General features: G+C 34.4%; 1 protein-coding gene across 1 annotated transcript; it reads right to left on the bottom strand.

Moving 5' to 3' along the window:
- Window positions 1-9,965: 9,965 nt before the first annotated feature.
- LOC134851974 (uncharacterized) lies at window positions 9,966-17,329 on the bottom strand. Its single transcript, XM_063868249.1, has 2 exons — window positions 15,996-17,329; window positions 9,966-10,180 (listed from the first exon to the last, which is right to left on the bottom strand). The coding sequence occupies exons 1-2, from the start codon at window positions 16,216-16,218 to the stop codon at window positions 9,966-9,968; spliced, it is 438 nt and encodes a 145-aa protein (XP_063724319.1). The 5' UTR covers window positions 16,219-17,329.
- Window positions 17,330-26,054: the final 8,725 nt, after the last annotated feature.

The following is a 26,054-nucleotide window of genomic DNA, read 5'->3' as shown; positions in this document are numbered from 1 at the left end:
TCAATTTTGGTCTAAATCCGGATGCGGCGCGACCCACAAAGTCTGGACATGAGTCTGGGACCTGGACCAGGGCACCACCTCTCTTCCACAGTTACTTTAAGTACAGTTACACTAGACTGGGAGGGGGGCATTAGGTGTAGTTAAAAACAAAACATGTGAGTAGGTTTAGAAATCAAGTAGGCTGTGATAGATGCAGAAAGAGCGGCAAATTTTGCAGAACACGTGAGAAAAACTCATACCGATTGCATTTTTTTAAGTTGTTTGAACCCAATAGATTATCATCGATTGCGTGGTCACTAATGGCAGTTTTAAGCGATTATAATGGCAATTTTTTTAATACAAAAATCAATTATAAATAGGAGATTCATTTGATTAAGCTACTTATGACAGATGCGACCAAAATAGAACCAACTGGAGTTCTTTGGGTTGCACTGAGAGGGTCAGGGAAGACAGCCTAGCCAGCGAAGCCCGCCCTTCATGCAACTATTTGAGACATACCGAGTGCAATCTTCAGCGCAGAATCTGGCCTCAAATTAGTTTCAGCTAGTTTCTTATTGCGCTATTTTTTGGTTCTTACTCCAGATTTTAATGTAAAATGAGCCACATTTTCACTCAATAGATTACCAGATTGCCAATGCTTCAAACGTTTTTTTGTTATCGTTTCTGAGAATTTATATTTCTGAGAGTTTGTATTTACTATATATTTTTTTGAGAAAAAAATTTAGCCTTAATGACCAGTTTTTGTGTAACAAACGTTATTACTCGATAGCGTCACTCGCTCGAAACTCGAAATAAGAATACATCTCAAAACTTTAAGCCAGTTTTTTCACTGGGACAACTTTTCGAACTGATTAATATGGTCCGAATTACCAGTAAAATGGCTTGAATAAGATATAGCACCCAACCCTTTTAAGGGAATGTTCGTAGTAATTGTTTTGTGTGGAACTAAGACACATCCAAACTAAGACACATCCGAATACAAAGCTGCTCCCCAGTTTTAATCATCAGAACAAAAGTAAAAGTTAACAGGGCAGTCGGATAAAGCAAGATATTATTGCGTCTCGATAAAAGCTGTCCAATTTTTTTTCAAGCTGCTCTTTGCAGCTTTAAAAACTGTAATGAGATGAAACAGTTTCAGTTAATTCAATTTGTCAATTTGTCATTAAGTCAAACCTGATCATAGTGTCCTTTGTTGCAAGTTTTCAGTAACCGGTTATATATTTATCTTTGGAGCCTATTCATTAGACAACGCACACAAAGTCCGAACAACGAAGACTGAGAAAGCCATTAAAAATTTCTGTCAGTGTGTAGGTGTTGATGTCTGAACACCGATGCCATAAAAATTCATCAGGAAATTGGTAGATTTCTTCGAAGCAACGGCGCCATCGGTAGCAAATCCAATCTGATTTGGACATTATAGCACAAAGTTATCAACAACGACTTGAACTCTAATTGTGTAAATAAATTCAGAGCGTGTTAAACTCGAAATTTTATAAGTATCATCCACAAATCAATTCCAAAAATTACAACCAGCGCATTGAAATTCTCAACACCGTGACTGACATTCGTTCAACTGGAGTTTTTGTACGCGACATTCGTGCAAACAATCTCCGACTGGCGTTGAAAAAAACGCCAAGTTACAGAAAAACCATTGTCTGTTGACACCTCTGCCAGCATTGAAATCAGCATTATGCTTCATCTTCAACAAATTTTGGTAACTTGCACAGAAGAAATGGTCTGCTAAGAGACAAACGGACTTGAAATAACAATTTAAAAAATGCCAAAAGCTATAGATCAAAAAAGAATGGAAAAATGTGAAGTACGGAAATTATTTTCCTGTACGAGTCAACAGCTTTGCTTGAACGAATTTATCTGTTAGTAGATTGCTAATCAAACTTTGAAACTTGCTAGTCCAGAGATATCTCGAAATTGCTTTTTTTTGTAGTGTATGATGTAAAACAGATTTGACCTCCATAAAATTTTTAAAACTTTTGAAAATGGAACTTTTACTGGAATGAAGAAACAAGCTAAAATTTGCAAGAGTTGTAAAAAATCAATTATTGAAAACATCATTGCATCGCATATCATAATTCTAAATATGACTACTTATTGTGCTGAACTCACTCCTAAAAAAGATTTGAAAAATGCGTAGTAGAATGAATAATCTAGCAACAAAAAAGACAACCTAATCTGCAACGCAGCACTGCAAGAGAAGTCTGAAAGCATAAGCAATATCAAACTGTACTTTCGAAAACTAACTGCGACAGTGGAGAATTTAAAGTTATTGTCAGTGGCCGTTCAGCGCGTGTCTGAAACAAATCGAAGCAATCTACACCATGACCTGTTCATACCAGTGGTTTTATGACCTCATAAAACACAAGTTTGAGCGGTCTACGCATCATGGGTATACCTGAGTTGAATGAAAAGGATGCAAGAAAAAAACAAGACTTCAAAAAAAAAGTCCTACGATACCCTTGGTTTTTTAAAGACGGAATGCAAGAGACGGAAGGTAAGTTCAACGAAGAAAATACAAAACCACATAAATTTTGTGCTTGTTTTGTCTTCAGCAAACAGAGGGGGCATAATGTTATTGCCAGCTAATTTTTTACAACAAAATTGCAAGCTAAAATGACTACAGGCAACGAATTCAAAAACGCAGAACTACTTTGATGCTGAAACCTCAAAACTTTTCATAAATGATAACGTCGACCCCAGATATATCAAAATAAATTTTGTTGAGTTGCAACAGTAAAAGAAAAACGCTGGGTAACCATCAAAGTTGAAGAAGAACCAGTAAAAAAAAAAGATTTAACAGGAACAAAATTTGACTGCAAACTTAGAAAGGGAGTTTATTCATCTTCAATGTACATAGTCTATCAGACCCCTCAAGAAGACAAACGTTTAGTAAGACAGTCATAATGAGTTCATACAATCTTATTTGCATTACCAAACACAGGCTCGTCCGGGAACAATTAAACGATGCTATATTTCTCCCTGACCAGAGAATTTTGAGAATTGACCCTGGAAAAACTAAAACTGGGGCAACTAAATCTAGTGGTTAGTTAATCCCTTTAAACACAACAATCAGTTTAAAATTAAACAATGAGCTTTCGAATTGTTTGATAACTCAAAATCAAAATCTTGATATCTTTCTCTGCTGTCTCTACTGCGCGCCAATGCCTAGCACATATTGTCATTCTACTGAAGAGACTGCCTCTTCTTAGCGAGGTAATCATTTCCTCCTGCAGTTTAAATTGGCCAAAAATATTTATCGCAGGAGACAGAATTCTCAATGACACTACTTAGTCAATACTGCAGTCGACAAATTCACATGGGCAGAAAATACTGGTCAGGCCATGATGATAGATTTTATCTATAATCAACGTATTCTACCAATTAAAGATTGATTGAACAAAAACTCAAAACTAATTTTCTTTTTCAAAAAAAGTGAACAAAAAAATTTTAGAACAATTTTTCCACCATTTCTTAATAAGGGAGCCAATCTAAACCGTCACCGCCAAACTTGATAAAAAAATTAAACACTGTAAGTCAAAAATCGTCCAAGTGAATCAAGAGAAAAAAACTGGTCAAAAGGGAGGAACGTAAAAACTCTTAACTGAAAAAGACATTTTGTAAAAATGCAGAATTACCTGAAAAAGAATAAAACACATTGGGTTTATGCAAAATTTGCTTACCAGGACAGCAAATGCATTGCATTTTTGTTCAATTAATATTTCCAAAGCAAGCTCAACCCACTATGGATAAAAATCCAGTCTACATCAACACCACAACATTTGTGTCATCAAAGATATTGGTTTTCTGAAAGAAGGCTTCTAAAAAGTTTCGCAAAACTTGAAGGCTACTAAAGCTATGGGAAACCTCTTATTAATAATGCAATCTTACATCAATTATGCTAAATTTTCTACGATTTCTTTTCAGTTCGAAAACAAATCAGAGCACATAACAAAGAATTTTGGCAGCGTTTAGTGATTTTAGAAAAGTTTTGGCAATTAAAACTTAATTTTATGATGACGAAAATGTAATCATTTGGTATTTGTGGAGAGGTCACAAATTGAATTGAAAGTTATCTGCAAAACAAGTAAGGTATGCCTATTGAAAAGTTTTTTAGCGACTGGCGTAACAATACCTGTGGAGTTCCTCGAAGATCCAGTTCGAGCCCATTTTTTCTGCTTCATCAATGACCTACCAACTGGTTGGCAGTTCAAATGTTCTGACTATTCGAATGATTTCAGGCTGCTTTCAGCATAGCCATTAATTTTCATAATTGATATGAATTTCCTCTGTAAATAGTTAAAGTAAACAGTGTGAACATAACAAGAAGAGCCTGAGTCTTACGAATGTCACAACTTGGTCTTCATACCGTCTTCTGATTTGCACAATATCTGCATAAACTTCTGGTCTGCAGCAAATTTTGTTGGAGTGCCAACCCTGATGAACGAGTTTCAAAATTCTCAGAGCGTACTTTCAAATAAAAACAAATTTATCAAATCGGCAACATTGTCATCAAACGAAAATATACTATGGCTACATTGTATATAGATGGATAAAAGGATCGTCAATTCTTCAGCGAATAGATGGATCTTAATTTGTTCAACCATCTCCTACGAACAAAAACTTCGATGTCTGCGGCTCTCGTTGTATCACGGGATGGACGATCTCCTATTCTTTCACAAATTTTCCAGTAGCAACTACGATTACAATATCTACAACCATGCAACGTCATGCCCCATTAACTCAGTTACAGTTCGACAAAAATCAAGAAAAGTTTTTCTTATCACAAAATTAAAACGGGGAAAAAATTCGCTCTTCATCAATCTCGCAACTTATCTTGCAGTTGACCTGGCACTGTTGGACTACGAAAGTTTAAAAAAAACTCACGAAAGTTTACGGGAAATTTTTCGCCAAACGGTACGCAGAGACCGATCCATGTACTTTGCGAATCATTTGTGCTTGCAACTGCTGCATTATCTCAAAAGTCTTGACTATCAGCTAAACGTTTCAAATATTTGGACTTCTAATGATCTTGGACATGGAAAAAATCTTTATTTTTTATTTTGCTTTTCTTATTTTTATGATTATGAGTATTATGATTATGATTATTCTTAATATGATGATTGATGCTTATTATGGTTTTTATGATTATGATTATGATGAAGATGATTGTTATGATGATTATTAGTACCAGGGGCGGATCTAGGATTTTCTCGAGGGGGGGGGGGCGGATTTTCAAAAAATTTTCCAAAATTTTGACGACCTTTTTTTTTTTTTTAGGTCGACCAAATTGATTTTTATTTTTCGCGCTCTCCTAAAGAGCACTGTTTTGCCCTTATTTTGGCAAAAATTTTCTGCGCCGCAGGCAATTTTTTTTGAAAAAACAGTCAAAAAAGCCGTTTTTGGGCACTTTTTGAAAAATTTTGACAAAAAAAATGCGTTTTTTTGGCGCGCGCTCCCCCTCAAAAATAGCATTTATTGGCGCCGAAGGCGCCTTTAGAAAAATTTTAGGGTCGGTCGGCCAAAAATGGATTTCTGAAAAAGTATCAAAGGGGGGACCCTTTGGGTCGGCAGGGGGTCAAATCCCTGAGGGGAGGGCGTCCGCCCCCCCCGCCCCCCCCCCTAAATCCGCCCCTGATTAGTACTATTGTTCAAAGGCAGAAAAAAAATGCAATTGCCATATTGTTGAGAACGCAAACAAACATTTTCTTTTTGTGATAAGCTAAAAAAAATTGATAAAACTTACTTCAAAAAGTATTTAAAAAAGAATATCTGACTCAATTGTTCTAAATTATATCCGCAACTGCAGCAATTAAATTTTTTTGAGGTTTCATCATTAAACTGGAAGTCAGCTCTAACGCTGATTAATTAGCGGTTTTAAAAAACCATAATTACTTTTTGTTTTACGATGTTGTTGTTCTGGTTCTATGAATATTACAAGTCGGTTTCTTCAGCCTCCGGTAAGCTGCATATAGACAAAGAGCCCTCGATTTCTCTCTTCACTTCCGAGTAGGGTGGGGGAGATGTCTCGCCGCCAGTGGCCTCTTTACTTGTCGGCGAAGAGCTCTCCTCGGAAACCAAATCATCTGAAAAGGAGACTCGTTTTGTCCTTCTCGGCTTCGGGAACTCGGCAAGTCGCATAGTCGAGGTTTCGGAGCCAGTATACGAGTGATGGCAAGAGTTTTTTAGGTGAGGTTTCGGAGCTGAGTTGTGAAATGATATCTGTTTTGATTCATGCTTAAATTGGGAAGTTCTTTCCGGACACTTCACAGTCAAGATTGGGCGAGTTGAGCAAATCTTTTTTTGTTTAATTGAAGTACCGATTCAATATAATTAGAACTCATAGTATTGTTCAGTTAAAATGATAAACTTAACCAAGTTTAGCAAAGTTGACCGAGGTCGGAACATTCTGCCCTTTTTGCACAGCAACCTTTATTCTGCTTTTCTTCAACCTTTTTTGCACAGCAACCTTTATTTTGATAATAAAAATCTAGCTGGTATTGATCCATTCAAAATGATTTGTGTTGATTTGAAGTGATTGAAAAACAAAAAAAAAAACAAGAAATTAAAGGGTGAATATATATCATTTCACAACCTAGATTTGAGTTTGGACTGTAGGTCTTGGTGGTACTTCGGATGCTTGGTTTGTTGGGGGAGCGGGAGGGGGAGGGGAGGTCGGATGTGAAAACTGTGATTGTGGATGAACAGGAGGCCGCCAGAGACTCATTCGAGTGGGGGTACGAGTGTGGATTCAGGATGACGTCACGATAGCTCGGAGGCTTTCCAGCCTGAAAATAATCAAAAGGTTCAATATGAGTCGATGGACGATATGAAGACGCTTGTATAGGTCTTGGTGAGTTTTTGTTTTCTTTTCAGGAAAAAGCCTTAAACATTGTTCATGCTCACGTATGATTTTTTTGAGGTTTAATTTTTGATTTCTTTTAAGGTCCAGTTCTTTTTTTTTAAAGAAAAGAAGCAAACTCCGCTGCTTGAGTTGATTTATCAAAAATATGTCAAACATGTCAATCCAGGGGAGGGCGACCTTTCAAAAATTTTGTCTACCTTTTTTTGGTCGACCAAATTGATTGATTTTCCGAGCGCTCCCAGAACACTATAAAAAACCTAATTTGACAAAAAAAAAATCCGCCGCAACCAAATTGTTCAAAAAATCAGATGAAAAAACCGTTTTTCAGCACTTTCTGGGAAATTTTGACCATAAAATTGTGTTTTTTTTTGCGCGCGCGTTCTCTTTCAAAATTAGAATATATTGGCGCCAAAGGTGAGGTGGTTGAATCTCCGAGGGGAGGAGGTAGGGGTCGTCCGAAACCCTGCATCACCTTCATCCGCTCCTGTGCCAATCATTAACTGTTCTTAAAATTAAAAGAATTTTAAGGCCATATAATTTAGGAAAGTTGACTACTTAGGAAAGTTGACATTTTAGAAAGTTGTTTTTTTTCCGAAAAAACGAGCGCGATTTTTTCTGTTTTCTTGCATTAATTGAGCCTTTTCCCTCTGTCTGTTTTCAAGAGTTGCCGTACTGAGACCCGCATCAAAAACTACTGACAAAACACCCAACTCGCAATGTTCAACTATTAAGGTAACTCTTAAGAAAATCAAACGAATGATCGAATCTCTTGAGCTACAACCTAAACTATCACTGATCGCATTGTGTGTAATTGCAACTTACCAACACCGCGTTTCAAATTACCTTTCATATTTTGCCAGTTAACGCTTTCCTTAAATTTAGCGAGTTTACTTTTGTTGCGAGTTGTCTTTCATTGAGAGTTTTTAAGGTAACAAAGGTTGTGTTCGGTCTCATCAAGAATGCAACAACAGCCTCCCAAAAACTACCTAAGCGTTTATTTTGGCTAAGCAGTGCTAATTCGCAGCTTCAGCATCTGTGTGTAAAGTATTTTTTGATTTTTAGAAATTTATCAAGGTCTCTTTTAGAGTAACGTGCTCTTGGAAGACACAAAAAAATTAAATTTTAACTCGTAAACTTTGTTTTCTTGCAAAATTTGTCATTCTGGTTATTCACAATCTTTTTTTTTGTCATTTCAGACTCTAACTAATTCAAACAAGCCTTGTCCTCCAAATTTTATTGCTCAAACCAAAACCCAAATGGTGCTATATAGTACATATTTCCTCAAACTCATTAGTTTCTTTTGCCAATAATAACCAACAGTTTATTGGCGTTGCTTCAGGCATACAAGTTTTTAGTTTTTTGTAAATTCTTCAAAAATTTGGTTTAGTTTTGACAAATAAACTTTGCCTGACTCGACCATGTTGACACCATTTGCAAAGGTTTTTATCTCAGAAGATTTGTTCAACGAAACATTTTTATGAACCATATACGACAAGGCAACAAAAATTGGAACCTGTGGAAGGCCATAATTTATCGTTTTTCAAAACAAAGCTCAAAAAGTTCGAAAAAGGTTCAGAACTTTTTAGTCTCTTAATTGAAATATCAAAATAAAATTTGTCAGAAGATTTAAAAATCTATAAAAATATTGCCAAAAAAAACGATTTTTTGGATCTACTTAACAATATACCCCCTTTTCTTGAAGGGGGGGGGGGGGGGAGATTGTTAAGTGGATTACATGCAGCGACTTTTCGACCAATCAGAATGCAGCAAAATTTGAATTTACATGAGACGCTCTAATGCGAATTTATTGTTTATATTTACAGGGGTGGAGATTCTTTAGTTGATACAATTGGGGGGGGGGGATTATTAAGTAGATTCCAAATTTTAAGCAATTTTCTCAAATTGTTGGAGATTCAACCCTACTAGAACTTTGTTGGGCTGTATAAAAAGCTTCTTGTGATATAATTTTCTTATTAACTAACAAAGTAGTTTCAGCGTAATTCTTGATTAATTGAACAAAGCCAATATGACCAATTTTTGGGGTAAAAAATTGGTTGAGAGTTTCGGAATTATAATTTTATAATTTTATATCTGACGAAATTCTAAGCAATTTTGTTCAGTTCATTTTTTGTCCAATCTCAACCCAAATTGAGAAAAACGTGTTTGAAAATTGAAGTTTTGTTCATTTTGTCCGGATAATTTGCCCAATGAAATTTGCCCACTGTACCTTGTCGGATAAAGCTGCCCAATGAAAGGTTTTATTGAAAGTCGCGAAAATAAGAGCTGCTGAGAATCTAATATTAAAAACATTCGAAACTTTTTCAAGAGTTTTTCCAGTCCAATACACTGCTGATTTAAATTACACGGACAAAATGATTAAACTTGAAAACTTTTCAAATGAGTTTCTCTTAGACAAAAACTGATCAGGGCAAATTTCGCTGAGAGTTTTGGCAGAGTTAACATGTTGCAATTTTTCTAAGCAAAAAACGGGCTCAAACTTTATCCTAAAAACGAGTTTTTTTATATAGACCAAAAAAGTTTAAAGGGAGTCAATTTCGTCTAGTTAATTTTATTTTCGTTTGGTTCCCAAAAAAAAGTTTTTCTAAGCTAAATTAAATACCTCTTAAAATTTGTTGAAGTAGATAAAAAGCTCACTGTTTTATGATAAAATTTCTTCGTTTTGTCCAGATCATTTGAATCAGCAATCTAGTACCAGGAAATTGGTCCAAACCTTTTACATCTAATTTGCTCGCTGAGTCATCATTACTCGTTTTTCCAGTTTCCCTTTTTTCCGTTTTCAGCTGTTCGAAGTTTTCGGCACGCTTTGTCAAAAAAGTCTCAGTCAGAGATACTTTTGGCAAATGTCGTTTTCTGTGTTATAGGGATGCTCGAAAAAGAGGTTGACATCCATAAACAGCGAATTAATTTTTCAACATTGTGTTCTTTTCCCATTTTCCCCAGTCTGTTAACCAAAACAAATAAGCATCTCAGTAGTTTTTCTTATTATAGGGCTTTAAATGGGGCAGAGACTAGGGTGGACCGAGAAGGAGCTATAAAGGCAAAAATTACTTTAAAAAATTAGCTATCATTACTTTAAATGGTTTGTTATCATGGGCAATAGTTTTCTCTGTGTCGGGGGTACTAGTATCGACAAAGCTTTAAGAAGTACTCCCTTCTTGTACTCCCTTCTGTAGTTGTATGCCTTGAATCCGAATGTGAACATGAGGAAGACTAGACAGGCCATCAGACTACATGCAAACACAGTCACCACTATCTGCAGCTTACTCTCGAAATCACCCACGTCTACAACAAAAGAAAATTTCATCACGTGCTACTTGACATCTGCATTCTTTTTTTCACAATCTGGTCGACATAAAATAACAACTTGGTTAAACGTACATTCTGCTACCAGCTGAAATTATCATAATAAGTTATAAATCAACAGTTACACAGGCAAGTTACCATTACAACTGAGTACTATCAGGAAAAATTCATTACTACTACTAGATATAAAAACAAAATGGAGAAGTGTGCATTTTTTATTCACTTTCTGAAACTTAACCAATTATCGCTTGGTCGCAGCTTTAAAAAGAGACTGCAGACAAAAAAAAACCGGAACTTTCAATTAAAAAGACATTCAGTCTCGACAAATAAATCCGAAACATTGGGAATTTTTTTGACAAGATTTTTTAACTAAAAAAAATCTCATACTTGCTTTGATTTTCATTACATCAATTAAATGCATTTCTAAGAAACTCATCTTGGACTATGCAAAAAAGTTTGTACGCTGATTTTTTCTCTTACATTTAACACAATTTCATTTACTTTTTTTTAAAATTACATAAAAATTGAAACTGCATAAATTGAATTGTGTAGTTAAAAAATTGCGTGTCGCTGTTCAATTTTACGGGATTTATTCATTAATTTTGAATGAAAATTTCTTCCAAGTAAAAACTTTTTCCAAGTTGTGCAAAACTTTAATAGTGTAGAGAATTTATAACTGAAAGAGCACCAACGTGGAAAAGCGCTGAAGGTAACTCATCCTTCTGAAGCAGGGATTTTTCTGTTAAGTACTGTTTTATCAAGACATAATTTGTTACCTATGTAACGACTAATCCAGTAGAAGAAGAAAGATTGTAGATTTAAAGAAAAAAATTGCAAACTCTTTTAGATCATTTTTCTTGCGTCTTAATAACCTATTTTCAAGAAAAAAAAATCTTTCATTTACTAGTTTAGTTCTATTCAAGCATCAGAATTTTCTTTCGGTGTTTGCTTTATGATTCAATTGATGCCTTATTGCCCCAAAAATTTGTTGACGAAGATTTAAACAATCCAAAAAATATCTCTGACTTTATGCATTAGGTTTTCCATCGACCCTTTAGACTCAACTAAAGTTTCTTTTTTGACATTCTTGATCAATAGCTTAGAGAAAAACTTAGTGTTCCTGTTGTCACAGAGATTAGTTTTTTGTTATTTCGGGCTAGTTTTTTTGGATGTTAGTATTTTTGTTCTCCTATATATAATTTGAAACAAAATTGTTCATGTTTTCGTTTGCATGTTCTCTTCCTATTACTTTAGAGATTATTTTGATGCTCAAATACGCGTAATTCCTTGATTGAACAGATTCTTTGACACTTTTATTGCACTTACCTCTTGTGTTTGCTTCTGACTCAAAAAAAAACATTTCGAAATGAAAAAAATTGTTGTATCTGCAGAATTTTAGATCATTTTAATTGCCAACACCGTATATTAAGAAAACGTACTGAAATAATGGTTGCCTAAACTGCTTGCAAGTGTTAATGAGAGCATATGAGCTGAAGAGTTGTCGAAATTTAGATAAAAAACGGAAATTAATTGACTGCATTCTTCAAATTTTTGTTCAATATGTTCGTTGAAGTTAGTTCAACGAACATATTGAACAAAAATTTGAAAAATGCAGTCAATTAATTTCAATTTCCGTTTTTTATCTAAATTTCGACGACTCTTCAGCTCATATGCTCTCATTAACACTTGCAAGCAGTTTAGCCCCAAGTTATTAACAACAATTTTTAAATCTGTCGTTTTTTGATTCCAGTTAAACTTCAGCGTTTTGTATAAATTAGTGTTCATTGTTTGGGTTTTTTCTTTTGTTTGTTGTATGTTTGACTTCGGAAGTTTTCTTATGTTTTTCGAAAACATAATGGTCATTGGCATAAAGAATAGATTCAACTTGCTGTGGTTTGTGGAAAATCATTGATAACATTTAAAAAAAGCAAAGTGTCCAAAAAAAATTTAATTGAACTCAAACAATCTTGCTCTCTTTTTTGCTTAAAAACTGTTTCAAAAAATAAGGGGGACGCTTTTCAGCTCGTAAATTTCACTATTTTGAATTAGAACATTATGATCAATAGTATCGAAAGCGGCAGACGAACTAAAACGTGCACTCTGGTAGTTTATTCACTTTTTTTGCTTTTTTTAGGTCGCATCTTTTGAAATTTTTACATTAGCATCAAAAGATGAGAGTTTGTTTGTTATTCAATCGTCTTAAAACTTGAAAATTTCAGTTTATTAAAAGTTTTGATTTTTTTTTCTAAAACATTTTCTTTAACATGAACACAAAAAAATAGACCTATCACTACAAGAAAGTAATTTGTTTGTTTCGTTGACAAACGAGGCTATTTTTGCTATTTCCAGACAACTGGGGTTAACTGCTTTGTTAAGTATCTGATTAAAAAAATTGGTCCAATTAGCTGTTACAATAATTAAAAACTTTGATCAGTTAACTTGACATAACCATGACAATAATAGATTTAGTAAGTCAAATGCTTCCTTATGTCATAATTTTTCCATTTATTAATTAGAGACAGAAGGAGAGATTCAGTTTTCCGAGTTTTCTTAGAAAATTCACTCTTTTTTCCGATTTAATTTGACAACCATAGAACAGTTTTTACAAAACACTATGTCATTTTTCAAGCCATAAGACAACTGTTCCACCAAACTGTTTTTTCTTATTCATTTACCATCTTTCACGCAGTCAGAAAAAATCTAAAGTTTTTTATATAGATATATATTTTTTTAGAAAATCAATTGTTTTTCCGATAACGTTTTTGAATGAAGCAGTTCTTGCTTAGCTGTTAAAGTATCTTCAATGTGACAACTTTTGAAAATAGCTTTTTTGATTTTATTCAAGATCCAGCTTTTTATAAATTTATCTTACGTTTTGACGACACTAACGTTGCGTCCACAGTGTTTTGTACGTGCTGCTGCAGAAACGCAACATTTTCATTGGTACCAAGGTCACTACTTTGAATTAATTTTGAACTGTTTTTTCTTGGAAATGCGGTTGCGTTGTACTTTCGTCTGCAGTTTTTTCTTTCGTCTCCAGTTTTTCATATTTTCTACAGGAAAAAAAAGAATTCACATGTTCTATTAGGTCACTATTGAAGTCAACTTCACACTCAAAATTATTTGTGGCTGCGTCTTCATTAGTTTTATTGGTGCCTTTAAGCATTGCAAATGCCAAGTCTTGGGTTATTCGAAAGTTCTGTGTGTATCGTGTGATTCTCATCCGTTCTGATTTGAAGATAAAACCAAACAGTACAATTTTTTTTATTTTTTACCGTAGTATTTTTTGTCGCAACTGATACATCTAAATGAGCCACTTATTGTATGTTTACCATTAAAGTCTTTTTTTTTAAATTAAACCTTAGTCAGAAAATCTTCAAATGGAAAGTCATTTTTTATTGCGCTGGATGACTAGTAAACATCAGTTAGAAACAGTTTCTGATTGATACAGATACTCTAAACAGTTTAAAAAATGGATAACACTTTGAGGTTGCACAATTCATGGTTCCAAAAAACATTTTTTCACTCAGGATGAATTGCTATTCTTTCACCACTAACTTTGGTTTTACTACACTTAGCAAAGTTCTTAAAAAGCTTTCGGCAAAATTGTTAGGTTTGTTTTTGCCCCTTAGTCAGAATTTTGTTGAAACAATAAAAAGTCTTCAATTTTTTTCTGCTGAGGCAGTATATTCTTTTGATCATAAATTGTTCCAGCGGAACGCATATTTATAGAGATGCATTTCCTTTTTTCGCTTTTTGTTCAAGATTTGCTGTCAATTTTTAGTTCAGATAATTTGACGCTCATAAATGATTTTTTTTTTCATAGAAAGCTGTTTGTGTGTTCAAAACTTCACTCTTAGATTTATTTGATTTTTAACCAAAAACAAACACAGTTTTTGAAATAAGAGAACAGTTTGAGGAAACAGCGTAAATCATTTTGCTCTTTTTTGACATCAAATTTTGGAATTTCACTGACCACTGTAGTAAAGCTAGATAATTTCCGTCGCGTCAAACTTCAACTAATAAGAGCTTGAATTAGAAAAAAAGTGTAAGTCAGAACCTGCATCTATTCATTTGGGAAGAAGTAAAGTTGAGAGATCAACGGAAAGTGCTTCACATTCTGTTACTTAAATAACTGGTACTTTGATTATTACTGTATCTAAGTGAGTAGACACATACAATTTTTTATTCAAGTCTATCTTCTATTTACATCTAGAAGATCTAGTTGATCAAACTTATCAGCACAGTGGCAAACAAATTTTTCAAAAATAGTAAACAGACAAACTTTTTTTCGGGTCTAAAAATGCCAGTTTTCACCATCTGAACTAAATTCTTGAAAACGTGTCATATTGTAAAAAACAGCTGAGTTTAATGAAAACGCCACAGTGAAGAGTCCATTAAACAAATAGAGATTTAAAAAATAAATCTGCACTCATGTTCAGGGGCGGATCTAGGATTTTCTCGAGGGGGGGGCTGATTTTCAAAAAATTTTCCAAAATTTTGACGACCTTTTTTTTTTTAGGTCGACCAAATTGATTTTTCGAGCTCTCCCAAAGCACTGTTTTGCCCCTAATTTGGCTAAATTTTCTGCGCCGCAGGCAAATTTTTGAAAAAACAGTCGAAAAAGCCGTTTTTGGGCAATTTTTGAAAAATTTTGACAAAAAAATCGCGTTTTTTTTGGCGCGCGCTCCCCCTCAAAGTTAGTATATATTGGCGCCGAAGGCGCATTTAGAAAAATTTTAGGGTCGGTCAAAAATGGATTTCTAAAAAAGTATCAAAGGAGGGACCCCCCCCCCCCCCCCCTAAATCCGCCCCTGCTCATGTTATATATAAGTTTGGTTAATGCCTTCCTACAAATACCTGAAATAGTCATTGTTTATTTGTTTTTTTTTATTTTTTTAACTCGGCGCAAAATTATTTGTTAGTGTAGGGTCTTAATAAGGTTTTGAGGGAGAGGAGAAAATGTTTGATTTCAATGTCGAAGAAAAATGGTCAAAAAATTTTGAGGATCCACCCTTCAAAAACATCTACACCCGTCCATGGTACAATACTAAAAATAATAAATTAAAAATTTTTACATAAATTTCACCTAAGCAGTTCCGTATTAGCTAAACAGTTCCTCTTAGACGAATTTTTTTGGAGGGCATTGACGAAAAATTTGGGTGTTTTAGCGCACAATTTCTACTCATTATTAATTTTATAAGAGTTTCAGTTTTTCACTCTCACATTTTACTACTGAGTTTTTTAGTCTTTTTGATTTCTATTTCATATTTTATTTTTCTTTATTTGTAGAATTTTCTCGAGGGTTTTGGATTTTGGATTTTCAAAAACCTTTTTTTTAGATTTTTCATTGGTTTTTTTGGCTGATTAACGGAAATCTATGAAAACACCATAAAGACCTGTGAGCATCGCAAGCAAATTCTGATAAAAAAACAAGCCATATAGTGGCGCCGAAATTGCCTTTAGAAAAATTTTAGGGGACCATTTGGGCGGCAGGGGGTCAAATCCCTGAGGGGGGGGGGGGTCGTCCGCCTCCCGCCCTAAATCCGCCCCTGAGTCAGAGCATCCATTGTCGCACCCTGAATTATTGCATATTTTTCAGTTGCATTATTGCATTAATTTTGCTGCATTCTGATTGGTCTAAAATTTGATTTACTCCATCTATCTCCAAGCTTTTCTTACAGGGCGTGGGGGTTGTTAAGGTTCTGAAAAAGTATCAATTTTAATGAAATCCGCCTTCACTGCCCCTCCTTAAAGCCCTAGACCAGCACCTGAAATATGACAACAACAATACCGCTTTCGCAGTGAGGCGCGTGATTTGTATCTTCGAAAGTCCACGATCCACTTGCTCCATTGCACGTTGCCCATGACGATCCGAACTTCTTCAAGGGGACGCGACTGCCCGCCTTGGAGGGGGAAATACAGTCGAATTGAACTCGGGTTCCGTTCGGATAGGGGGAAAATAACTGTGGGGATATGGACACGTAGCGACGCACAGAGGGTCTATTGCAACTCATGACTAAAATGAAGTGACTTGCTAAAGTTTCGCGCTGCTGAATTCAGGGATCCTGAGTTCGGTTCCCAATCGGCTCCCGGTTTTTGAGGTTTTTCCAATTGTTTTTAGATTTATTGATTAAAAAATTGACTTTGGCTACTAACACGCAGTCTCGATTATTTTGTGGCAGTGCGATCTGTAAAGAATCTACTATAAGTTTTTTTCATGCCGTAGAAACTTTTTTCAAGCATTCTCTGGATAAACTGAGAAATCGTAATTTCAAAATAAACACAATGATATTGCAATAAAGGTTAACCCAGAAGCTACAATTTCTACAATACCTTATATTCTTTAGGTTAGCAGGTTTGTATATTTCGAAGAGCAATTTGAACTATATATTTGACCAGCATGAATTTGAAGTACAAACTATAGTTGGTACTTGAAGTCTGATAAAATATAGCCTGGTTTTATCATTTCAAATCACAGACAGTAGCCATTAAAACAGTTTTGGGTAATTTGGCTGAGGAAGCTATGAAAATGGTATCAAATGAAGTTGAGATATGGTAATAATATTTCACTTATCATCATAACTGTCAGGTTAAGTAACTAAAGTGCCGTTAGCATAGCTATGTCTGAATAAACCACTCAACTCAAATATGGCCTTTCGAGTGAAGCATGTCTATTTTGGGTTCTCTGCGAACCATTCCAAAGGCTATAGTGTTCAATTGGTGTCTCAGTTTGTAAAGGCTATAAATATGAGATACACAATTAAAGATGTAATTTTTGGGCTAGCCACTTATAAACTTCAAATATATTGAAGTTCAGATTTTGCATATTTCTGTTACGCACAAGGAGAAAGATAACAAATATGCAGATATACATTAAAGCTAAATCAAATTTGATTTGGCCTGTATTTGATGGTAAGAAAATCTACAGCATTGTCACGGGGCTCTTTCGTGGCCAACTGTGCGAAGGTTACTTTGGGGTCAGAAATGAATCGCAGGTAAATAAACGCTTCTATGTTTTAAGACTTTGAACCCGGGCAGTGCTGCAACATTATGGTCAAAAATCGGGTGATGGAATAAGCACAGCTTTAAAATCGGATTGTCTGCTAATTTCTGAAGGAAATTCCTCACATCATAAACGTCATGATCTGCTTTGATTTAATAAATAGAACAGGATGAATTTCAACATTTCCTTTTAAAAAACTACAGCATTAAAAAAACTCATTCGCCAAAAACAGTTTATGTAACATCGAAAAGTTCGTCAACATAAATTTCAGACCAAATTATCATCCTCCCCGCACCTAAAATCAAAATTGTAATTTTCAGTCAATCAGAATTGACCCTTTTGCTTGGCATGCTCGTAGAATAAATCAGATATATAATTTTTAGGGGCTTTAAACTGTTTTTGACTTTTTTAATTGTCAGCCATTTTGAATTTTTTGAGCTCGGTTGAACCCCAGAATTAACATAAACGGCGTTACATTTTTTTAAACAAAGAATGTCTTTTGAGAGCTTCCTTGAAAGGTTTTTTTTCTTCCAAAAACGCGTCTTTTCGGTGCGCAGTCTTGCTCAAAGCCGTAGACCTTTGGCACTATTTTGCGTTCAGAAAAATTTGACAATCAGAAATGAAAGGGTATGCTACCCCGACCCCTTATCATCTATCTGAACTTGACAGTCAGTCCCACAGCTTAAAACGAGTCAAATTGGGTTATTGCACTCAAGCTTGCAGCCTGGAAAAAAAAAGACCTGATAGGCTTAGAAAAGTCATAGAACATACATATAAAAGACATTAAGAAGACAGCAGTTGGGTTATAAATCCAAGACCACTCTCAGTAAATCAATTACAAATTGACCTAACCGTTTAATTCAAAAAAAATTAAATGGAGATTAGAAAAAGTGGAATCGTATTTTCAGAGAAATCAAAAATAAATTAAACAGCAAATGGTCAAAAATGGGGCCGGATTTGCTTGAACGTTTTTACCCACAATAACATAAGTAATTTTGCGTAAAAATTTTTCACAGTGGGTCAATTGTATTTTGGGCGCTAAAAATTTTGTATTTTACCCAATGAATCTGAAGATCTGCTTACAATATCCCTATCTTGAAACAGTCTTAGAGCCTATCTTGACAAGAAGTTGTAAGACTCTTGTAAGAAAATTTCTAAAATAGCTACTTTTGTTCAACCCGGATGGCTTCCGCTTCGGTCAATTAAACTAAAGTAAAGTTATCTTTACGCATCAAAAACGCTCTCAACTCAGCTTTATCGTCCGAAAATAGGGTAAAAGCCATAGTAGCGTCTTAAGTAATCGACATAACATTGCTTTTATTCGAGCTTCGAGACCATATGACTGGATTTATATTGTTTTTAACAAGAAATGATTTTTTTTTTCAGTTTTCTTTCAAAAAGTCAAAGTAATGTAAGACTTGATATACTTTGAGCAACAAAATTGTTTTTAAAGTAGTGTTTTAAATATTAAAAGATAAAACTATTCGGAAATCTAGCTGAAACTTAGCTAAAACTTCTGACTATTCGACAAAATTTTTTGAGAAACGTTAATTGCAAATCATGAAAGTTAGACTCCGTGTATGCCGTCAAGTCAAGCAAAAATTTTCCACTTAACAAAATTTATGCGTATACTTTGACTGTTTTTCTATCAAAGTAGCGAAAGACTTAGTAATAATAATAACTCAAACGAGCAATTATAGCAAGAAACTTATTTAAAAATTGCCATGAATAGGTTCTACCCCGGATCTCTTTCCATATTTTGATCAATTTCATCTAAAAGAGGTAAACGAAGAGCGCAATATCTGATTCTATTTTCAAAAATTGCTTTAAATTATGACAAATTTCCAATCACTTGCTTAATTGAAATGAAGTAGCATTTTACCAAAAAATTTTAGCACTATTATCATCCTATTTCAAATCATGAGACGATCTTGGAAAAAATTATGAAAAAAAGCTGTTTTACTTTGAATGTGTTTTATTCAAAACTGTTGTTCGGAACATTTTTTTCAATTTTTATTCTACGAGCAAGTACTGAATGGATGGATCTCCAGATAATTTTAATAAAAAAAATTTGTAGTGTATATGATCAGTCATTTGGCATTTTTGTAACCGTTCAAAATGATTTAAAATGAAATAAAATTCTATGGGAGGTGATTTTTGTGAAGTTCTTACAAAAAAGGCTATTCAATCCAGTAGCGGATTTAGGAAGGGGGCGGGGGCGCTCTTTTTCTCTCGGGGATTCGACCCCCTGCCGATTCAAAGGGACCTCCCACTATTTTCTGGAGAAAATGGAATTAATTAAGTTAAAACACGAAAATTTTATTTTCGTCTCAAGAAACGGACCCCCTTTGCACTATTTTGAGATATCCACTCCTGGATGACTGACTTTCAAATTTTTCTAAAGGTGCCTTTGGCGCCAATATATACTAACTTTGAGGAGGAGGGCACGCCGAAAGAGCGCAATTTTTTGTTCGAAATTTTCCAAAAAGTGCACAAAAATGCTGATTTGGAGGAATCTCTATTTCTTGACTTAAAATCATAAGTTGTGGGGTTAGCAACCGTCCATTACTGCCTCTCTCATAATTAAAATTAGTTTTGCAAATTGTTGATAGCACGATGCTGTTTCTGTCCAAATTACAAGTTTTTGTACTCTGTTGGTTTTTGCTATTGATTTGGTGATACTTCAAGTGGGAGATGACTTTCAGAAGTCTTACTAACTCAGATGGTTCTAACGGTTTAGGACTGGCATAGATTTGAAGAAAAGAGATGGCACTTCAAATAGCGTAATACGGTGCAATTTTTTATTCTCAGAAAAATAGCTAGGATCAATGCGAACGTGGGAAGAGCAGACAGTCACGTCGGAATGAATTATTTCGCGATACTTGATTCAAAAATTGTTGCATAATCTGTTAATGACTTCCTCTTTTCTTGGTAGAAAAACGGATCTGTCAAAAATCTCATCGGTATTGACTATGACGAAGTTTTCAGTCAAAACCGCTGTGAGCATTCTACCCAGAGCAATGGCGACTAGAACCACTCTGCGTTTAATTGAGCCTATGCATAAATCGTCTTTTTGGCAGCTCAATGATTCTTGAAGTTAAAACACACCCACCTTTTCAATTATTATTTTTAAAAACCTCGACCCAAAATTTGCATTTCAAGAAGTTAAAAAGTGAATCAAAAACTTTAATTATTCATTCAAAGAAATATTTTTTGAAAATTTTCTACTTATTCCAAGAAATATTTCTCGAAAACAATTTTGCAACTTATCAGAAAATGATTTTTCGATTCATTCAAAGAAATGTTTCTCGAAAACAATTTTGCAACTCATCAGAAAAACTGAAACTGCTTCTCAAAAGTGTTAGAAAAAAGAACCAGATTGTTTGACAGATAGCGAAAATGTGATCAAATAATAGTCAAGCTTCGAAAGGAAAGAGTTCGTTTTAATGAAAAAGCAATAAAATTTATTTATATACTTTGCAGTTTTCCAATGATCCATCAAAATTTACAAAAAAAACAGGGCAATAAAATAGGGCATACAATAGGTCTTACAATAATAGGGCTCCATTGTGATAGAAAGAAAGCCTGCTGTCTTCATTTTGAGATTGATAACAACGCCTTTTATTTTCTCAAATGTAACAAAATCTCTCAATCTGCTGATTTAATAATAATAGTTGTTTCAGAATGGCAAGAAATGAAGATTAGGAGATTGACTGATGAGTATTTAGTGAAAGTCCAGCTAAATGTCTATTGAATAACAACCTGAGAGAGAAAAAACGGACAAAGAGTCGACTCTGAATGTGGGTTCCCGCATCCAATTTCGAGTGTTAATAATCGATTTTAATATGATTTTAGTACCAATCTTACAAAAATTGAGAAAAAAGGATTTTAATCAATTAATAATTGATTATAATCTCACTAGTATATTATTATCGATTATAATGATTATTTTTATCCGAATTTCTAATTCATTTGTTTTGCAGAAAAATCGATTCAAATCGAATACAATTGTTTATAATCCCTTTTGTTTGTCCCTTTTGTCTTCGACCTTGCATCTGAACTGCTTATATTTTATGCTTTTCGTAGACGTTGGCTTATGTGAAAAATGGGAAAATTGTTTTAACAGTTTTCAAATCAATTTAAATTTATAACGGTTTCATGATGCACACTTTAAGTTTTTCTTACCATGAAATCATCAGCACACTGCTTTAGTTTCATGATTTATATATAAGAGTGATATTTCACCTACCACGAGATTCTTTCCGGTAATATGAAGGAACCTCTATGAAACTTTTGTTTCGCGGTAAAACTTTGAAAATTTGTGTTCAGATGAACCAAAGAGTGACAAGACATCTCACTGTAAGAGATTTTTGACAAAAAGAAGTATAATCTATTATAATAGATTATAAAAGATTATAAGAGAATATAAGATATTATAAGACAATATAAGAGATTTTTGGAAAAATTATAATCAATTAAACATCTAAATTTGACGCTTATAATTAAATGTAATTTTGATAAATTACAATTGTAATTACTGAGTGCGGGTTAGTCTATTGATAGTGTATGTTTCATTCGCCGCTCAGAATCCTAATCTCTAGTAATTTGCTATGTCAACAGTTTTATGGCAGTTGACAAAATGCTGGCCTACGATTGGTTCATTGCCAAAACTGGGTTAAAAACATAAACATCTCCAAGGTTTTTTGCCTTGCGGTTGAAAATCATTCAAATTCACGAAATTGCTTTCCTTTCTTTTTCTCTACGATAGATCTGTTGAAGCTTCTATGTTTTTCTATTTCACAAATCCTGGTTCTATGAAAAAAAAACTTAAATTAGAAAATTGTCCAAACGCATAATTTTTTGTGCAAAAGCACTTCCCCCAGCTTCGGTGTATTTTCTGACAAAATCATATGATAATAAAGGGGTTAAATTTTCAATTACACTTTGCTTAGAGCAGAATGGTCAAATGGAAACAAAAACAGTTAAAATTTCGAGAGCAAGTTAATTCTAAAAAAACAAGACTGCTCGTATCACGTATCAGGGCGAAGCCCTGAATGTTACGACTGCTTTTTAAACTTTGTGGAGCAGTAATTACATGAAAAAATTAAATGCAACAAAATCAAATGATTTTTTTTTTGCTCCTTGTTACAAATCAATTCTGGCAAATAAGCTTCCTGCAACCAATTTGGAGCTATTTCGAAGACATATTTTGGGCAATTTAGGCCAATTTGGGCAATTTATTATGAAGATCAAATTGGGCACTTCCTTTTACACCATGAACCAGCTACAAGCAGCCACCTCAAAACAGTACAATCAATAAAAAACCATTGACAACCAAAAAACCGATTACTTTGAATCAACACATTAGTCATAAGCCATCTGCACTACCCAGCAAATTTATTAAGCGGTTAACATCTAATCCAACAATATCACTTGAAAAACAAATGAGTTGGGCAAAGAACACCTGCTGTGCAAAAGAAAACTTGATTATTCATCCGTTCTTAAGCTATAATACAAGGTACTGCTGGTTTTCTTGTTTCTCGTTTGGAAAATAATCTGTCATCTAGAGAAAATTGAACATAAGTTTCCACCAGCATACACAAAAATCAAGTACGAAAACAACAACAGTGATGAGAACGAAAACCCTAAAAAATCTACCCTTTCAAGCAAGATTCAGCAGACATTACATCAGAAAGTGTTTTTTCAGAAAATCAGTTCTATTTAAAACCAAACTCAAATTGCATATTCAATTATAAACAGCAGCATCTGAACTAAAAAGATTTTTTAAGGAATTTTTCATCAATTATAAAAAGAAATCCATCTATGGCGACCGAAGGAAAAAAATATTGGAGGTTCATTTTCAATTTTAACCTCTAATGGTTATTTAACATCTCAGGTTTTACATCCAGCATGTACACATTTAACATCTAAACACAGCCAATTGCTCCTCGTTTGGATAAAAACATTAGCTGGTTTTCTACATTTTTCTTCATCCACCCAAAAGAAGTGATCGTGAACAAACGACAGTTATGAGCTTTATATTAAACAACACTTAAGAGCATTTATTAGTTCATTGCCTATAGCCGTTGCTTAAGAGTCAAGTCACCCCAGACAGAACTTGAGCAGAGAATAAAGCTAATTAACAGCAAGCACGATGAGTGAAATATGATGGGAGGAATAGGGCAGGCCTCTTTAGATCGCACCTTTTTCGAATTCTTATTATTATGAATATTTGTTATCTAAACACCCAAAAAGAGCTGAAATAAATCTAAACACCCAAAAAGAGCTGAAAGAACCTGTCCAGATAAAACCGTTCCTCAAGTTTGTTTAAGTACCCGAACAGCTAAGACCTTTTTTGGAGCAAAATTTATCGCCCTCATAAAAAAAATGGAGGCTTGGGATCGGCAGCACGCCATTACCATCGTCAACACGCTCGGACGCATCGCAGTTAAATGCGCAGGAAGCATGACTTTTGCAGAGCGACAAATTTGATTTGGAATTTTTCAAGTAGGATGTGATAATAAACGAGGAGCTGAGATTGCTGCAGACTAGTTTATAAATACGTAGTGTTCAGTATTACTTAGTAATATACTTTATTAATGAATTTTTTTCGCTTAATACAGAAACTACGCTGAATCACGTTTGAACCGCCCGGATATGTACAAATATTCGCATTGCACCTACAATAAACCATTTTATCTTTTTTTTACAGAAAGTGCATCATTATGTTGGAGGACTGAACACAACTAGGTGAGGACATGGCTCCACCGTTTTTTGCTGAAACATTACAGACGCTAGCATAAAAGCTTGAATCCAGAATTGAAGTTTGGTTTTTTAGATGATGAAAACGTAGCTGACGATTACAAGATAAGGCTTCGAGACCTTCAAAGATACTGAGATCAGGAAAAAACTACGGTTCTAAGCAGAAAAAAGGTGAGTTATGATTTTTAGGAAAGACCACATGTATTTTAGGGCAATTTCAAAAGTTTATTTAAAGATAAAAACCATATCCAAGGATTAGTTTCTATCGTGGGCTCCCCTATAGGCGAATTCTATCATAAAGAAAGGGTAAACAAAAAAATAGCCGAGCTGGAAAAAATTTCGGAAGTTTTTGATAAGCTGGATGCAAATTTTGGTTTCAACTTCTAAAAAAAATGCTTTGGCACGCCAAAACTCTTATACAAGTCCTTGTTTTTTGCAGTGTTTTTCTGGAAAAATACGATCGAACTTTACGAAAAATTTTTTGTAAGGTACAAAATAAAAGAATAAAAGATTCTAAGATTCTAGCTTTTCTCAATTCATTAGCCTCAGCAGTAGAAGCGAAAGCTTGCTTAAGTGAAATTTTTGGTTCAAAGCACGAGGATGGGACTTATAATGATGCAGTAGAGTGTTGGTATGGTTCAGCAAGATTTAGTGTACCCCGGAAAATAATCCAAAAAACTGTACGAAGCCCATATATGATAAACAAAATTTCTCAAATCATTTTGAAACTAGAACCTACTGATGTAAAAAGGTTCTATGCTCATTAGGATAAGCTAGGATCGCAATGGTTGAATGTCATACCGTAAAAAAACTAAGATTGAAATTGTCAAATCAGCTGCTTAGAACTGCAAGTGGACTCGCCTAGGTTCAAAAATTTGTGAAAAACATAGATGCCTGTGCGAAAAAGATCTAGCCGAAAATGGACGGCCTGGTCTATTTTTCCTCAAAAGTGCAGGGGAATTAACTAGGCAGTTTTCGATCCACGACACCTCAACAGGACAGATCAGAAGCTCCTGTGAGATAAAACGGTCGCTTACTCCATAGCCCCTTGTAGAATAAGCGCATGCTCGGTTTGTAACCCCGGAACAGCCTCGGCATTTGATAAATGACGCATATACTTTTCAACCAATAGTTTTTGAAGTTCAGGGTGCCGCCGGCCATGGCACTGAGATTTTACCGAATAAGTTTTGGAAGGAATTCAGCACGTTTATCGAGGAACCCAGGGCAGCTAGCTTTCTTAAGAAGAGAGGTTGAGAAATCTCCCCCGCAATACAGGTTGCGAATGGTTCCTGCGTAACGGCATTCTTAATGTTAGAAAAATATTTGAAGATGTTTTTAATCATAGAGCCAAGGGAACAAAAGTTTTATATAAGTATATAAAGGACCCGTAGCCTCAAATCAGGTCAGTTTTTCTGAGTATCTTTCAACTCCAGTTTATTCAGTGCAGATGTTAATTTTCTCAATCTGGTTATTTTTTCAACTATCTGACACCCTTTACCTCTATCCCCATTATATTTTACTCTTCAATATCTAGAAAATTCCTAGAAAAATTCGATGATTTTGACCAATGGAAAAACAACATGGAAAAAAAATGAATTTGTTTGCTGTTAAAAGTATATCTATTGTTTTTGTATTAAATTTTACATTAAAAGAAGACCAAGATAAATTGCATGACTTACACTTGCTTTAAAATTTTATATATCTTTTTGCGATTGAAGTGTTCAATTTTTTGTATGTGACTTTTTTCATTACACAAAAACCTACTTTTTTCAGATAAAAATAAATGCTAAAGGGTACCCTTATCTCAGTTTGCTGTTGGATTATCTCAGTTTGCTGTTTGAGTCATCTCATTTTGTGGAGACTATCAACTATATCTTAAAATCGACAACTCATTTTAGTATTTTTCCTTTTTTCTCACAATTCTTCCCCGCCTTTTTTCTCTCTTTCTTTGATTTATGTTGAATGTTACATATTGTTGGAGCAAATTACTTTACCTTTCTGTAAACATTCTAAAAAAAATGCTACAAGAAGAAATTGAAGAAACATTTTACAGTGAATCCTAGTTAAATTTAAATTACCACGCAG

The sequence above is a fragment of the Symsagittifera roscoffensis genome, chromosome 7 (assembly GCF_963678635.1).
Source record: "Symsagittifera roscoffensis chromosome 7, txSymRosc1.1, whole genome shotgun sequence".
In the NCBI taxonomy this organism is placed as follows: Eukaryota; Metazoa; Xenacoelomorpha; order Acoela; family Convolutidae; genus Symsagittifera; species Symsagittifera roscoffensis.
The sequence above is the reverse complement of the archived record's forward strand: the minus strand, read 5'-3'. Positions and strand labels throughout refer to the sequence as shown.

Bases quoted from the DNA above. Each gene is read 5' to 3' on its own strand.
- LOC134851974 (XM_063868249.1), bottom strand. From the start codon at position 16,218: ATGAGTTGCAATAGACCCTCTGTGCGTCGCTACGTGTCCATATCCCCA. The intron at 10,181-15,995 runs GTATTGTTGTTG...CTTTTGTTGTAG, and splicing joins CGCGCCTCACTGCGAAAGCG to ACGTGGGTGATTTCGAGAGT.